General features: G+C 44.4%; 1 protein-coding gene across 2 annotated transcripts in view; it reads right to left on the bottom strand.

Moving 5' to 3' along the window:
* Positions 1-17,500, bottom strand: part of plcd1a (phospholipase C, delta 1a) — a 48,186-nt gene that overhangs the window by 30,345 nt on the left and 341 nt on the right. Inside the window, exons 1-2 of one of the 2 annotated variants that reach the window (XM_063207448.1) lie at positions 16,219-16,808; positions 2,077-2,235 (exon numbers count right to left, since the gene is read on the bottom strand). In XM_063207448.1, the coding sequence (XP_063063518.1) occupies positions 2,077-2,235; positions 16,219-16,318 (259 nt within the window). In that variant the 5' untranslated portion in view covers positions 16,319-16,808. Of the gene's footprint in view, positions 1-2,076; positions 2,236-16,218; positions 16,809-17,500 lie in introns of those variants that run through there. The other variant, XM_063207450.1, reaches the window with a different exon arrangement.

The raw sequence follows: 17,500 nt of genomic DNA, 5'->3' as shown, positions 1-17,500 counted from the left end.
CTGCCATATCTGCTGTGCATATGCTGCATAAGTATTCCACACACACACACACACACACACACACACACACACACACACACACACACACACACACACACACACACACACACACACACACACACACACACACACACACACACACTTTCTATCTGGCATGCAGCGTTGTCTGTACGTTGGCAAAAACAGTAGAGTATGCATACCACCATGGCATGCACATACCACAAACCACTATATATGGGATGGGGGGATGAGGATTGTGGGGAGGAGAAGGAAATGGAGGGGAAAGAGGATGCGGGCAGGGGGGAGAGAAGGGAGAGAATATGTGTTTGATTAGCTTGTTGAATGTAGCCGCTTTGTGCAGATAGGCCCACCGACGGGCCTGTTCAATTTTTGCTGAAAAGAGTCAACGACATCAACAACATTGTCATGACATTACTGAGAGCCTTAAGTAACAGATTTGGTCTTGGTCATTACGAATTTGGCACAATAAGGTTACAACAGAGGCTCTAGCTATAGAACCAGACTCATCGAGAGTCTAGCTAGACAAAGAGGTTAAATATGCATCTGGTTCTATCATACTGTATTTCATCTAAGTCTGTCTACACATCATCATCACTACACCTCATTCTGCCTTTACCATGTCTTAGTCCATCTCAAACTGCTCAAAGAAGACATTAAAACACTTGTTTGCAAATATCGCTATGAAATGAAATAGAGAGACATAAGGAGTGGAAAATCTCTCTCAGCAGAAGACCATCCCTTCCTGTTTTCAAGTTTTGTCTCTCCCACACCCACCTCACCCAACTCCTCCGATTTCGATAGCAAATGAAAGTGAGCGACATGAGGAAGAGAGGTCATGAGACAACAGGCTTTATCCTGACACACAAGACTAGAGATTAAAATTAATTTTCAGTTTATTGTACTTCATGAAAATACTTCATTGTGGGGCGCTGTGGCGCAGTGCGCTAAGCCCCCCACATTTGGGCTTGCATGCCCATGGGGACCCCGGTTAGAGTCCGGACGGGGTCATTTCCCGATCCTGACCCATCTCTCTCTCCCACTCGCTTCCTGTCAGCATCAAATACTTTCCTGTCAATAAGGCATAAAAAGCCCCTAAAAAATATAACAAAAAAGAAAATACTTCATTGTACTGCAATCTATTCTACCTAATACGTCCATTGACGCAGGTAGACACACACCATTTTCTCCACTCTCCACTCAAGTTCACTCTCCAAACTAGTTAGAGGTGGTGAGGTGCTGCACTATATCTGCATCATGCACATGGGCAACATTGGCCATGTGGTCTGAGGCTCAAGTCTGGCTCCGGCCTGGATCATTTAATTTCCCAACCCTACCCCCATCTATCTCCCAATACTCTCCCGTCTAAAGTCAACCGAAATGGGCAGTTGTGTTTGCAGCTCTGCTTAACCCAGATCAGGCCGTTGGGAGTGCATGTGTGTGATTGCCAGAGACGTGTTATCTCTCAGAGCAGACCTCTTCTGGAACTGTGGCTGCTCACACTCGTGCAGAGGTGTCAAATGTAAAAGTAAAAGTAAAAAAGAATGTTTTCTGTCAACACCAGTAGATGTGTACTTGTCTTACGATCAGGTGTGTGACTCTGTGCTGTTTGGATCAAATGTGCGGTGGGTTCTTCTTCTTTGGTGTTTAGTGCTTTTCAGTAACAACACAGTCTAGCTACCACAATGGTGTAACAACTATGTAATATCATGTGCTAGTGTTGTACTTACACTATGGATTTATCTTACTTTTACTTTTGACAGCGCTGCTCTGGTTTTGTGGCAAGGGGACTAAGAGCTGAAAAGACTAAAAACTTTAAAGGTGCATTTCCAAAAATGGATATTTTTAGTAGCAAAACTTACTGTACTTACTTGTACTTACTTGTACTTACTTACTTACGAACACACACACACACACACACACACACACACACACACACACACACACACACACACACACACACACACACACACACACACACACACACACACACACACACACACACACACACACAATTTATACACAGACATTTATACAAACACATTTATACACACTTACATGTCTGTCTGCTCTTGAAGGTCTTGTGTGATTCGTGCCACATGGTCTTGCAGTCCTCCTGCAGCTTGTAGAAGCGATTTTTCTTCCAGGAGTTGGAGCGCACCTTCTGCAGCTCTCCTCCCACCAAAAGGAACTCCAGGTCTGCATCTCCCTCTAACCCTATAGCAAAGACAACACGCATCCCCATAATTACATACTGTATAAACACCACACATATATATGACACATAAAACACATTTGGTATAAACACTACACAAAACACATTACACTATATGAACACACATACACAATAAAGAACACCACAGATAACCCTTCTACAGTTCACCTGCAACCAACACCACACTTCACTTTATGAAATCCACCCAATAACAGGAAATGCAGATCAGCATGTCCCTCTAAAATGATATCGTGACAATACACTAAAGACACAGTGCACAGTGACATCACATGTCCCTTTATGAGACTCTCCCCAACAACAGGAACTCTAGATCTGTATATCCTTCATCACCTATGGCAGCATTCTGTACTGTATATGGAACAAAGTCAGGAGTACTGTGTACAGCAGACTGTAGAGGTTAGATTATTTATTTATCCCCAAGGGGAAATTCACATTCCAGATTGCTCGGTAGATAAAACACATTTTAAAAAGAGAAAAAAAAACCAATAGATCATAAATTAATAAGTAAGTAAGTACAAAAGTAGCACTGTGATCCCAAAACTTTTTTCTGCTGGGACCCCCTTTTGTATCTATGAATATTTCCGCGACCGTCCTCATCATATTCCACATGCAAAACATTGTCTGTCCAATAATGTTGATAAATGTTACCATCCTAGACATGTAGTATATGTATGTAATTCTGTAGGTTTTATGCAAGCATTCCCTTCTCTCCGCAACTCCCCTGCAGGACCTCCGCAACCTACTTTGGGGTCCCGGCCCCCAGCTTGGGAAACGCACTTCTGTAGTATATGGAACAAAGGCAGGAGTGCTTTACAGCACACTACATACTGTAGTTTACATGGAAGAAATGAAGTAGCACAGTACAGTGCACTTGGAGAAACAGCAATAGATGCAAAACACCAGAAGAACATGCTGTACTGTGACAAGGACCAAAAGCACAGGCACCCGACGAAGACCTTAACCACCCAGCAGGGGTTCCCAACCTATCCTAGGTAACTTGGGGCACACTTGAAACATTCACAATTGTTTGGGCCCCAACAATACAAGTTAAATAGTCAACAGCAACACACAAATATTATTTTAGATTTTTAGAGAAGTATTTCAAGGCTCACTTGGAACACCTTCAGAGCCCACCTCTGGGCTCCAGCTCATAGTTTGAGAATCTCTGGCCTATAGCAACATACGGAACAAAAGTGCATACAGAACACCACAAGGAAACAACAATGTGTACAGAACACCACAAGAGCATCCTGTACTTTGACAATGACCAAGACCACAGACAACTGAAATGTTGTGCCGAGTTTCATCAAATGAATCACAAGAGTTTCTACGGTGTGCAGGATTTTTTTTTTTTTTACAGAAGCGTTCCTCTTTATCCAGCACCCATAAAAATTGTATTCAACCCATGAAAATTCTTTTCAGCGACTATTACACAGTCCACTAGTAAAATATGCACATTATGGGGCTATGGATATGCATGCACTGCAAACTTTTTAATCAACACATAAGAAAGACATGCTAGAAAAATATCAATGCATGCACCACACTGCCAATACAAAACCAATGTATGCACCACACCAGAAAGATATACAGTAGACCTACAAATGGTAATAATAATACTGTGCCATGCATTCACCACACTGCAAGGACATATTGAGACAGTAGCCACGTATTGAGACAGTAGCCAAACTCACCAGGAGGGCAGATCAGGCCACCAATCATCATTCCAGCCCACCCACCCACATCAAAACAGCTTTCTCTTGGATTACACTGAGCTCATTGTCACACCAATTACACCACAGCAGACTGTGGAAAATGCTCAGAAGTTCAGATTGTATCTTAAAGTAAACACCGGCATTCAGGGATGAGAGATAGAGAAAGAGAGAGAGAGAGAAAGAGACAAAGAGACATAGAGCTAGATGTTCCACCGATGAATATCCAGAGATCGCACACACGCCATGACAGCGGGCAATGATAGTGATAGCCACTAGCCAGTAGGGTCGGTCACGCTGGATAAATTGTGACATCAGACACCTCGTCCTGGAAATGCCACTTCACTCGGTGGTCACATCCCCTCCAGAGAGATTCTGTGTTATGGGGGTACACACATAACACTTGCACTGGCCCAATGTTTTTTTGTGAATGGGAGATGGGGGGGGGGGGCAGTGTTCGGAGTACCACATACTAGTTTTATGGAAAACACAGCCAGTGTCGGCCCCGCTTGATAACCCTGACATCAGACACCTCGCCCTGGATGTGCCACTTCACTTCACCGTGGACAGACGCCCCTACAGACGCTACATCACTCCAGGTGAGCCCATAGTGCCACTCTTCTGTAAGAGGACCCTACCAAGCCCCGTTACAGTGATACCCTAGCCTAGCCAGTCCCTACACAGTTCCTACCTTAAGCCCATTACTGGAACCCATAGTGCCAGTCTCATGTAAGAGGACCCTACCCTGCCCAAATACAGATATACCCTACCCAGCATCAATACAGCGATTCTACAACACAGTGATAGACTATAAGACATTTACTGGAGCGTCAGAGTACCAGTCTGGGATAACGTAACAGTAGCCTTTCTGCCCCCAGTCCTGGTGCGTCAGGGCGTACTGTACAGTAGAGTAGAGTTTAAAATCTCATGTAAACGTGGCCACTGTCTTCACAAAAACCTCTCAGCGATGCTTTCATAGCTTCACTAATGCCTCATCTCTAGACCCAGAAAGAATGGAGTGGATCTCGGCCTGCTTTCATATCTAAAGTAAAACCTCTGGTGCGCTTCAATAGCTTTACTAAAACCTCTTTTGTGTTTTGCAATATATGAACTAAAACCTCTCTGGAGAGCTTAACTAATAAATAGAACATCTTTGGTGTGCATTAATATCAACACTAAAACCTCTGTGATGTGCTGTCATAGCTTTCCTAATAAAAGGATAATAAAAGTTTTTCTGTCTAATTCCATAGACATAGATTCCATATTCCATAGATTCCTCACTCCACCCTTGACTCCTGGAAGCTGTGAGCATTTCATGTGTAACAGACGGATGCCTGTGGTTTTCAGGGTGTGTGTGTGTGTGTGTGTGTGTGTGTGTGTGTGTGTGTGTGTGTGTGTGTGTGTGTGTGTGTGTGTGTGTGTGTGTGTGTGTGTGTGTGTGTGTGTGTGTGTGCGCACGTGCGCGTGCACTACCCCAAGCCAACTTTCCGTAGCCCTCCCTATTTCTACATGACACATCACAGTAATACAGCGTGCTTTCACTTTTCAACTCCACCATTCCCCTCATACCCCTGCTATATTCTTCTTCACCCTCTCATACAGTATACTCTCCCTTCCTCTTACCCCATACACAAGACCACTCCTCTCACCCCCCTCTCATACCCCTCAAACATCACTAATCTTCATCCTCGTACCTCCTCAAACATCCCTCATTTTAACCCTCATATTCCAATCCTCTCACTCCTCATACCCCCTCCACTGAGACTCTCTCCACCCTCTCACCAGTCATAAGCCCCTCCTGTCAACCCTCACCCTGCCACCAGGATTACATTCTCTCCTTCATCACAACTTCTCCACTGGGAGTTGGGCACGCCACACTGATCCACTGCCAACAACCCCCAGAAAACTGCTGATACATCACAACACCCTGGTTCCTTCATGGCGTCCTGTTTGCTTCGCTGCCAAGCGATGGTCGTGCCCTAACACGGGGGTTCCCCAACACCATGTCACACAATTTTTCCCTCCTTTTACAACCATAGTCTATGTCTGCCTGTCAGTACCCAATTGGGATAGGCCTATATAAAAGAACAATAATAGTTAGAACTAGAACTAGAACTAGAACTAGTTAGAACTAATGTTAAAAAATGCAATAATTTATTAAAATGCAGTTCTTCACTAATGGGAATATTGTTGAGCTTATTTTTGTTTAATTTGGTGTACATTAATTATTGAATTATTTATTTTGTTTTGCTATACTTTTTCTTCCAACTGGCCAGAAATACCCTAGCAACCCCTCGCAGCCCCCAAGGGGTCCCCGGCCCCCACTTTGAAAACCACTGCTGTGACATGTGTTCTACATCAGGCCAGTAGCACTACAGTTATGTGCTGCTGATGTCACTGTGAAGTCATCTGATGATCGTCACATCTTCCACTTCACGCCTCCAACGCGCAACCACAAGAGAGGATATTACAGTAAGAGGAGGATCATGGGTGTTACAGCGATGACACACAGGGCATTTTTGGTCAGCAATCTGTCTGCGCAATAAAAGTAGGACTATACAATTGCTTAGACTGTTTACCATACACATATAATGTTTGTTATTGGATTAGCAGCAGACAACTTTTTTTCAGCCATTTCATCAGAACATGAGTAGCCAATCATGATGTTGCCCGTCAACACTGCTCAAAAAGCTGCCCTGTGTTGTATCATTACCTTAACTGTGGCTGGCTGACTTGGACTCACTGGTGAAGTTCACGGGTTTCGGGTTATAGGGCAGTGGTTACCAAACTTGTTCTGTTTCTATTCTTTTTGCGCCTAAGAATATTTTCACAACTCCCAAACATCACAATACTCTAAAAAACAAACAGTTCATGTTTGTTTACTAAATTTTAATTTGAAACTCACAGGAAAGGTAAATGCATTTATTGGTCATAGAAGTGAAGACTGTTACTAATCAATTTATGGAATAATGTTTTTATGAAAAGCCCCTTCGGTCTATGACCCCCCTGCAGTAACTCGGCGACCCCATTGGGGAGTCCTAACCCCCAGTTTGGGAACTGCTGGGCTAAGGGATGAGGAGGAAGGTTGGAGGGAGCGAGGATGCGGTTGTGGCGGGTGTATGGGAGCAAGTGGGGAGTGGAGGATGCGGGGAGGCTGGGGGAGGAGAGAGGGAGTTACAGTGCCAAGAATGGGAGGGTGGGGGTTACAGTGACTGGTTAGAGAAGAGGTCGGGTGATATAGTGGTGGGCTGGGAGAGGAGGAGGAGGGTTGTGGTGTGGGGCTGGAGGCGGATGGGTGCATGTGACAGTGTCAGGGACAGGATGGGAGTAGAGGGCTGGGTAGAGGAGGATGGAGGGAGAGGGTTACAGTAAGATGATGGGAGCATGGGCGTTAGAGTGGTGGGCTGGGGGAGGAGGGGAGTGTGGGAGCAAGTGGCAAGTGGAGGATGGGAGGATGGGAGGGGGAGGAGACTGGCTGACTTGGGCTCACTTTTGAAGTTCACGGCCAACAGGGAGGCGGCTGCACAGCACAGATTCTCAACCAACAACAATAGCATGAACAACAACAACAGGCAGCAACAACAACAAAGACAACATCAATGACCAAAATCCCAGCGGAGACCATGCTGAGATGCAGCACAGAAGAGCTCATCACCCTCCCAGCAACATCAACAACGACAATGACAGAAACACCACTAAAGACTGTGCTAACATGATAAATAGTGAGCAGTTTTACGATGCCTCTGCTGCCTCCACAAGTCTGAACTCCTTAGTGCCCGCCTGTCCTTTGAAGTAAATATGTCCTTTATTATCTCACAATGGGGAAATTCACGTGTTGCAGCAGTAACATACATACAGTTTATGCTAAAAAACAGATGACATACATACAGACACAGGACCAGGAGGATCAAATACATAAGGGTGAGGGGGGGGGGGGGGGGGGGGGGTGGAGAAATAGAAATATTTCTGTCCAAATAAAAACATTAATAAAAGTGCATAAAACCACAGGTAGTGTTCGCAGTGTTAGCAGCATCACAAGAGGAGGAAGAGACTAAAAAGTAATACATTAAGTTTACAAGGGGGGGGGGGGTGTCACAGCAGCTAAGCTTTCACACACGCGCGTTTTTGTGCCTGTTCAGTCATCGTTTGTTCTTCAGGGCTGATGGGCAGCCAGCACAAGCCCCACATTGCAGACATATTTAACACGGGCCTGCCACCGGGGCAGTATGTGTGTGTGTGTGTGTGTGTGTGTGTGTGTGTGTGTGTGTGTGTGTGTGTGTGTGTGTGTGTGCGCGTGCGTGCGCGCGTCTGTGTGTGTTCAAGTCTGTCTGGCACATTTTCAGCTTTGATAGGCCTCTTTATTGAGTTGCTTCAGGGAGACTTTGACACACACCACGTAGTAAACAACTAATCCTCTGTCATTCAGGCAACAGGCAATAAAGAGTAACCTTGAACTTACTGTATGGGAGTGTGCAGAGTAGATGTGTGATATTGCACCAACCCCCCCCCCCCCCACACACACACACACACTACTAAATAACACAGAATAAAATAGTAAACATCCACAAGCTTTCTATCACTCAACAGACCCAAATCAATAAGGAAAACATGAGAAGCATGTACTTGTGACCACATGGGAGTGTTTGTGGAACTGATGATGTCATATAGCCTACGTGTGGGTGGAGAGGGAGTGTGTCGAGTTTGAGGAAGTGTGTGAAGTTTGAAGGCGTGTTTTTTTGCCAACTACAGCAAAAACGGCAATGCTTTGGAAACAGAAAATAAACAGAGAAGCTTGCTTTAGAACCAGTGGGTGTGCCCCACATTCAGACATAACGGAACTTAAAAGAACACCAGGTAACAGAGATGGGACAAAGTCACAAGTAAGTCTCAAGTCCTTCCAATCAAGTCTGAGTCAAGCCAACAGCGTACAAGTCTGAGTCAAGTCACAAGTCATTCCAAATATTGCACAATTAAATCTCAAGTCATCTATTTGTGACTAAAGTCTGACTCAATCCATGTCACAGGTCCACATCTCTGCTTGGGGCTGTAGTTTATTGAGCCTCAACATAATGTTTTGAAGATTATTTCAATTGTTTTTGAAACAGTCATTCCAGGGTGAAAAAAGTCTTGGAAGTCTTGACATTCTGGAATTTAATGTTGCTTTCTGATAGGTTGCTAGGCATTTTGCATTCACAGCTCGAAAGTAGTTCTGTCAAAAACATTAAAAACTTAGAACCATTATCAACACCTGATAGAATATGCGTATCTATAGCAACCATCAGCTATTTGACAAATGATTGACAGCTGTGGCTGCGGGCTGCGTAGCACTCGACACGTAAATTTGTAGCAAAACCCATATTGCCCTTGCCCATATTGTAGCGAAACCCATAAAACGTAAGCCTTGAGTGGTAGCTGGCGATTGTTTTACAGTAAATACATTCTAAATCATCTAGTGTGTTAGGCAGAGTAACATCCTCCGAGGCGTGCATTAAGAGTTATTAAGAGCTCCCCCCGTCGACTTCAGAGTGCATAGTCTCTTACTGCAGATGGGCCCGTCGACGGGCCTTTTAACTCATTGCTACACCATCACAACATTGCTATGACATTACCCAGACATGGTCATTACAATTTTGGTGACAGTAGTTTTATAACAGAGGCTCCGTCCAAAGAGGTTCATACAGAAACAGGGATTACGTAGTAGCATTTTTTTTCTTAAACAAGGTACCAATTCCATGCATTGAAGGTGTACATTAAAAGTTCTTAAGCTCCACCTTGCTCCACTTCAAACCCCTGATGCCACCAGGGGCCGCACCTGAGCGCCCAATCTCTGTGTGACTATCTATGACTTATGATAGGCCCAGCCACTATGGACCTTACACATCTAAGAATCCTGGTCCTAACCTACGTTGACCTTATGACTCTACATTCTCTGTCTATCTCTTCTTCCTCTGCCTTCCTGCTTTTTCTGCCTCTCCTCTATACCTCTCCTTTTAAATCTATCTCTAACAATGTTTTTTCCCATTTGTTAAGCACTTTGAGTTACATGCCTTGTATGACACAGTGCTATACAAATACAATTATTATTATTATTATTATTCAAAGTGCTTACTGCACGCATGATTGAATGTTACCCCTTACATAACAGGGAGAGAGGCACTTCAGATGTTGCCAACCTCAACCGGATCTACTGCACTAAGTGCTGAAAGTTCAGAGGTGTGAGCCCTTCTCTCTGTACAGTAGTTTTCTATGAGTGACAATTCAGCTTCCAACCTGCAGGGGGACCAAAGATCAAAACTACCTGCCTGCTGTGGCTTTAACTTTTAATGTGTTTGTGTTCTGCAGCCACATGTTTGGCCTTAACCGCCACAGCCTCATGCCTGTGATTCCTCCCTCTATTTCCTGAACGCTTCTTCTAAGTTCCTGCTGAAATCCCAATCTGCTGAGTAAACAACTTTGATACTTCAACTTGGTCTTCAGACACACACACACCACACACACACACACACACACACACACCACACACACACAGACACAAACGCACGCACACGCACACGCACACGAATACACACACACACACACACACACACACACACACACACACACACACACACACACACACACACACACACACACACACACACACACACACAGAGAGAGAGACTCATACACTCACACACACACACACACACACACACACACACACACAAACACACACACACACACACACACACACACACACACACACACACACACACACACACACACACACACACACACACACTTGCCCTTTAGACTCTGCATACTTAACATTTGGAGTACCCACACACCAAAAAGACACACACACACACACACACACACACACACACACACACACACACACACACACACACACACACACACACACACACACACACACACACACACACACACACACAATAATAATCGGGCACAAGCAAGTGTCAACATGAGTTGTATTAATGAGAGACCTCAGGTGGCTTCACCTGGATGTTGAGGACTCTAGAGGACCTGTGTGTGTGTGTGTGTGTGTGTGTGTGTGTGTGTGTGTGTGTGTGTGTGTGTGTGTGTGTATGTGTGTGTGGGTGTGTGTGTGTGTGTGTGTGTGTGTGTGTGTGTGTGTGTGTGTGTGTGCGTGCGTGTGTGTGTGTGTGTGTGTGTGTGTGTGTGCGCATGTGCGTGTCTTTGGGTATGTCGTTCTCAACGTGTGGTCTGTGGGCCCCTGGGGCTCGGTGGCACTTTGCCAGGGGGTCCATGAAAAAGTTTGTTACAATGCAAAACATGGAATTGGTACCACATGTACGCAGATGAGTCCACCAGAAACCACATCATAACACATTGCTATGGCATTACCAAGAGCGTTAAGTAACAGATGATCATGACTTGATCATTACAATTTTGGTGACACGATATAGGCACTGCGCAATTAGACCAACTTTTGTATGAAAATGGGTTTGACTATGAGGGGGTCTGAGGGGTTCCATGAGGTATCCCGGGCCCAAAACAGTTTGAGAAGTCCTGTTCTCGCTTGCTCTCTTTTGAAGCAGCTTTACTCGGAGTGCTTTGCGATCCTACAATGACTGGTACCCCGGGTGACGCCTACTCCCACTCCCCGCCTCCCACCGCAGCCCCGCTCCTGGCAAAACATTGCAATATCGGCGAAAAAATGTGTATAACTGCTGATGAAAAAAAACAGGTAATATCCAGTTATTATTGCTATAGTGTGGTAATAGCATTGAAATAACATGTTAAAAGTGCTAATTATTGTATGCACATTATTATTTGTAGTATTTGTTTGCGTATAGTACATTTGCTTATATCATGGTTGTGATTGCCTCTAAGTTCTCTATCGATAAAGTTAAAACAAAGTGCTAATTCATTTTCCCTCGGACCCCCAATCCTAGGGCTTCCCCTGCTTGTTCTGTGTTGGTGTAACACTCCTGAAGAAGGGTAAGGCTGGTCAAGAGGTCTTTAGATTGTGCTTTCCTGAAGCAGCTCTACTCCGAGTTAGTGATGTGAACACAGGACAGAGAAGAATTATTTCAATCATCGAGTTCATGCTGGCCATTTGCAAAAACAGGACATTTCCCGTTTCAGATGATAAAATGCACACAAATCCACCCACGCACATACACACCCTCTACAAGGACACAGTCGCACACACGCACTCATACACACACACACATGCACTCACGCGCACACACACCCTCATACAAACACACAGTCATACATAGTCAAACACATTCACTCACACACACACACACACACTCACACACACACACACACACACACACACACACACATACACACACACACTCACACACACACACACACACACACTTGTTAAGGTGAGGCATGTGAACAAGGGTCCATTTTATGAGTGTTGAGCAGCCCGGTATGAATGATGCGTCTGTGGGAGCTAAAACGCCAGAACACTCTGATGTTTAGACGCTTCTGACTTGGCAAGAAATGGACTTCACCTCAAGACTGATTTCTCTATTTTGATTGGCCCACACATCTCTGCAAGCCTACCCGATTGGTCCATTCATCTCTCGCAGCTTGTGGGATTGGCCCATATAATCAAAGGAGTTCAGTTGAAGATGTAGGTAACTGCAACCGTCAGGTCCCAAAAAGAGCTCCAGTTGTTGCATGCAACTGAACCCCTTTGACTGCCATGATCCAGGTGAATGAGGGTCTTCCCAGAGACAGTCCCCGAGTGGTGACTCTTATTTTACTGAATTTTAAGTTTTTCACCTGCCCAGGGACTGCGGATGGAAATTAGCTTCTAAGCTACAATCTGGTGCAGGTCATCTTTTTTACTTTTGTTACTAACGTACTTCCACATGGTCCCTGCTGAAATAAACCAAATAAACTAAACTAAACAAAGTTTCTCTTCTTTGTAGATATCCTGTTCTTCACAGACAAAGATATTGTATATCCTCGTCTTCATAGACACAGACATGCATGTAGACCACCTCTTCTTCATACGTGCTGTATGGCTCTACTTCTTTCATGATCTACCTGCTTATCTCTCTCACACAGTCTACCAACCAGGGGTGCATTTCTCGAAACCAAAGTTGCTTACATTAGCTACTTTGTTGTTTTCAATGCATTTTCCCATTGGCAACTACCGAAGTTATCTCTCTCACATGGTCTACCAACCAGAGTTGTATAAAGTAGAAGTAGACGTACTGTATTTACCACACTGGTGGTATGATTATTACATGGTTTCAACTACGTAATTTCCCACTACTTGAGTTGTAATTACATCTGCAAGAGTACTACTGCTTCTACCTTATACCACTCGGTAACACTTTATTTTAGGGATACATCTGTTAGCACTAATACATACAATGTTAATGGCGGCACAAGTAAGTTGCAAGGCATGTACTAAGCAAACACTAAGGCCTACTAGGTCCTTACTAAGGTTAAATTGGTAATAAATCCCTTATTGTGCATGAACAAGACATTTGCAAATACATGCCAAACAAATGTTTGATTTTGCTTTGTACATGCCTTACAAGTTACTTATACAGGGACATTGTATGTATTAGTGCTAATAGATGTATCCCTAAAATAAAGTGTTACCTACAACTCTGTTACAAACATGTACCTGATATAGTACTGTTATGTGTCTCTCACACCCTCTTTGATTGGTCCATATCTCCTTCATAGCCAACCTGCTTGCTCGATATCTCTCTCACGTCCCATTTGATTGGTGCGTATCTCTTCCACAGCCCATTTGATTGGTGCGTATCTCTTCCACAGCCCATTTTGATTGGCCAGTATCGCTCTACCCACTGTACAGTACAGTGGGTGTGGGGTACTCTCGGGGCACTGCTGTCTGTTTGTTGATGATTTCAACTGCATGTTTTCATATCAAACTCAGTCTACACTGGGGGCGTGTGGATAAGTCCCTGTAGCTCAGTGTTTCTCCGAGGCCTTGGCATCTTGGAAACAACAAGCATGCACAACCCACAATCACAGAGAGAGCGTGATGGAATGTCAGGGCAGCTTTTTATGTGTGTGAATGTTGCAAAACTGACATTTATCTTTTCCCTGAAGAATCTCCCTCACCTCCCATGAGAGACATCTGGGGTTTGTGTGTGTGTGTGTGTGTGTGAGAGAGAGAGAGAGAGAGAGAGAGAGAGAGAGAGAGAGAGAGAGAGAGAGAGAGAGAGAGAGAGAGAGAGAGAGAGAGGAGAGAGAGAGAGAGAGAGAGAGAGAGAGAGAGAGAGAGAGAGAGAGAGAGAGAGAGAGAGAGAGAGAGAGAGTGTGTGTGTGTGTGGATTGTACTGGAATATTTTCTCTTGCAAAAGAACCACCAGACCATAACTCCCATAACACACACATGCAGTCTCTCTCTCTCACAGGTGCGTGCACACACAAACACACTCACACACACACACGCACACACACACACACACACACAAACACACTCACACACACACACGCACACACACATGCACGCACGCACACCTCTGAAACAAACACACACCCCTCTGAAATACATATACTACACACCCCTGTATAACACACACACACATACACATGCATGCGTACACATGCGCACACAAGCACGTGCATACACGCACGCACGCAAGAACGCACACACACACACACACACACACACACACACACACACACACATACACACACACACACACACACGCACAAACACACACACACACACTGCAGAGCTACTATAAAGCTCTATAAAACATTCCTCTGTAAATCAGGGCTGGACCACAACCCAGCACCGTCCCACACACTGTTCTCAGTAACACACACACACACACACACACACACACACACACACACACACACACACACACACACACACACACACACACACACACACACACACTGCTGTTTCTGTGCCAAAGTCAGGGTTCATTGTACTATAAACGCATAAAATGAAACTCACGACAGAGTGATGGTTTTACAAAAAGATATGCAGTGTATACTACGTGTGTGACCCAAGTCTGGCTATAGCAGAGACAGTAACAGACTAGGACCTAGAAAATACAGTGGCGTTCACAGACATTATTAATATTATTTTTTGTCCAGTGGGGTAAAGGGACAGGTGCTACGCACTACCTCATCCCTATCTGTGCAAACCTATTCTATCATGCTATATAAATGCACAATGTGAGTCTTGATTAGAATGCTGAATTTAGAATGATAGATTAAGAAATTGGCAGTGCAGCATGGATTGGTGCGACGTCACCTTACCTTATGAATACACAAAGTGAATGTAATCCTGACTTGAAAGTATGGCTTGAAAGAAGACTGAGTAGGCTGAGTAGGTGTGAGAGGAGCAGTGCAGCTGTAGAGCACAGCCTGAGGGCAGACGCTTCACCTCTGCTAACCTATCATCATCAACAACGATGGACAGGTCAACACACCTCATAACCAGGGGTAACCAGGGTAAATAAATGTAAAAGCTGGTGCGCAGTACCGGTTAGAGAATAGGGTTACTGCTGGCCAAAAACCCACATTTGAAAAAAGTAAGGTCTCCTTTTGAAGTAGAAAATGCATACAACCACACTATGCCATTTGAGACAAGAGTCCTAGTCAGGCGGTTTATAGGTATGTAATGTGATTATTTTGTTCGTATGTTTATTTTGTTTGTGTTTGTTTCTTGTTTCTTTGCGGTTGTGGTAGCACTGGCAAGACATGAATACTACTTTCACCATTGCTCATAACACTCAGGTTTTGGTAACATCAGGCATTTAAACATTGAAGAAACCCCAGTGATCTGGTAACTGGTGGGGTTAACACAGATGTGAATACATGCAGGAAAATAAACAATAGACCAGCTTTCTATCAAATAGAATTAGAAATCCAGATACTTCAGTTAGCCTATTGCAATGTTATGCACGCACAGCTTGGGGATTATGTGAGGTAAAACCAAGTGTGAAATCACAAAAGCGCGGTGCCGGTGACACACCTGAACACGTAGGCAAGGCAAACATATCCGCTGCTTTGTCCCATGTGTTTATCATAGCTCTTTGTGTGTTACGGTACTAACACAACACGTTTGACTTTGCACAAACTCGTTCCATTGCAGATATGCACACATATCCGTTACATGTGTTGACACATCGTGATTCCTGTAACGAGGACCACGAAATGACATGCACACACCTGAAGCCCCTACCTACTGCAACGGTTACAGACTACTTCCTTGAAATAAGCGAAAAAGAACCAAAAAAAAAAGAGGTCCGGACGTACCTATCCGTTTTCCATTCTCCTGTGCTACCTTTTTGCTCTGCTCTTGGTATACTTGCTCTTGAGATTTTGTCCTTTTGGGACTTTTGTGTAAACAAGACATGGTTGGGTTGAAGAACTTTCCGGAACCCCGTTATGAAGCGGCCAAGCAGTTCACAGAGAGTTGAGAGGAGGATGGTTAAAAAACATTAAGTTGCTCACGTTACCTTTTCCATTTAGTATAGGGGCGTGTTCGAGAGTGATTCGGCATACAGGCGGGACACAGCCCAGAACACTCACTGAAGTGTAAGTTCGGTGCTGGCATGCCTTTCAACACGACAGGTCCAAGGCAACTACATGATAAAAATGTGGAGGCATTATGGCACAAGTTTACTGTAACCCAGGGCAGTTTGTGTGTAGTGTAGTAGTAGCCTATGAGAGCAGTGTCAACGTCTTTATCAATGTTGTTGTTTTAAAAGAAGCGTCCTCCTGGCTACCGCTATGTGGGATTAGACAGAAAGATAATGATGTGAGGACTGGGCTTTAGCATGTTTGAATTACCGTTTCACCTGACACAAACATTCAAACATTTTCAGGCCAAATGCTTCTTGTGTTGACAGAACACGCTGTAAAATCGGAATGCGAAAGAGATCCATGGCCAAGTAGGCCTACCATAAGATCCTGGTGCCCTGCGCCCTCCAGCGTCCACCACACCTCTGCACCATTACGCACCGTCTTTAGGTGGGCTACCACAAGAACACCGTGTTGGTTGACAGGACTGTCAGCTTACATTGTATTTTCTTATAGCCTATGTATGACATGGAAGAGGGTCAAATACCAAGGACATCCACAGATGTTTTCTGGAAAGTGGTAAACATTAGAATATGGCAACGCCACAGAACAGATACCGGATAACTGCAAGTGTCAACGCCACACTCATTTTCAGCACAAGTCACGACGAGTAGCCTAACCACACTCATTATACATACAGTAAACTGGCGCAATAAGCGAATCCCAGTGGGTAGGCTACAATACATCGATTAATGGTCCAGAAAATCGTCTATAGGTAGCCAGTGAACACTAAATGTGACGCGCTACGCCTGTCAACACACAAGTTTGCCCTGACTGAAAACTTAAACGAATCTTTTTCATGTGGGGGAAAAGTGTTTAATTAATATTCTTACTTAATTTGGTGAAATTGCATCTTTATCCTAGCTGAATGTCGTTTCACCAGCCGACACAGAAAACTAGGCTACACAATAGTCAAACACAAACGTAAAACAAGTTTTAACTATTATAGGACATA

This window comes from Engraulis encrasicolus, chromosome 9 (genome assembly GCF_034702125.1).
Source record: "Engraulis encrasicolus isolate BLACKSEA-1 chromosome 9, IST_EnEncr_1.0, whole genome shotgun sequence".
NCBI lineage: Eukaryota > Metazoa > Chordata > Actinopteri > Clupeiformes > Engraulidae > Engraulis > Engraulis encrasicolus.
Note: the sequence above shows the minus strand (reverse complement) of the source record. Positions and strands in the feature narration are given on the sequence as shown.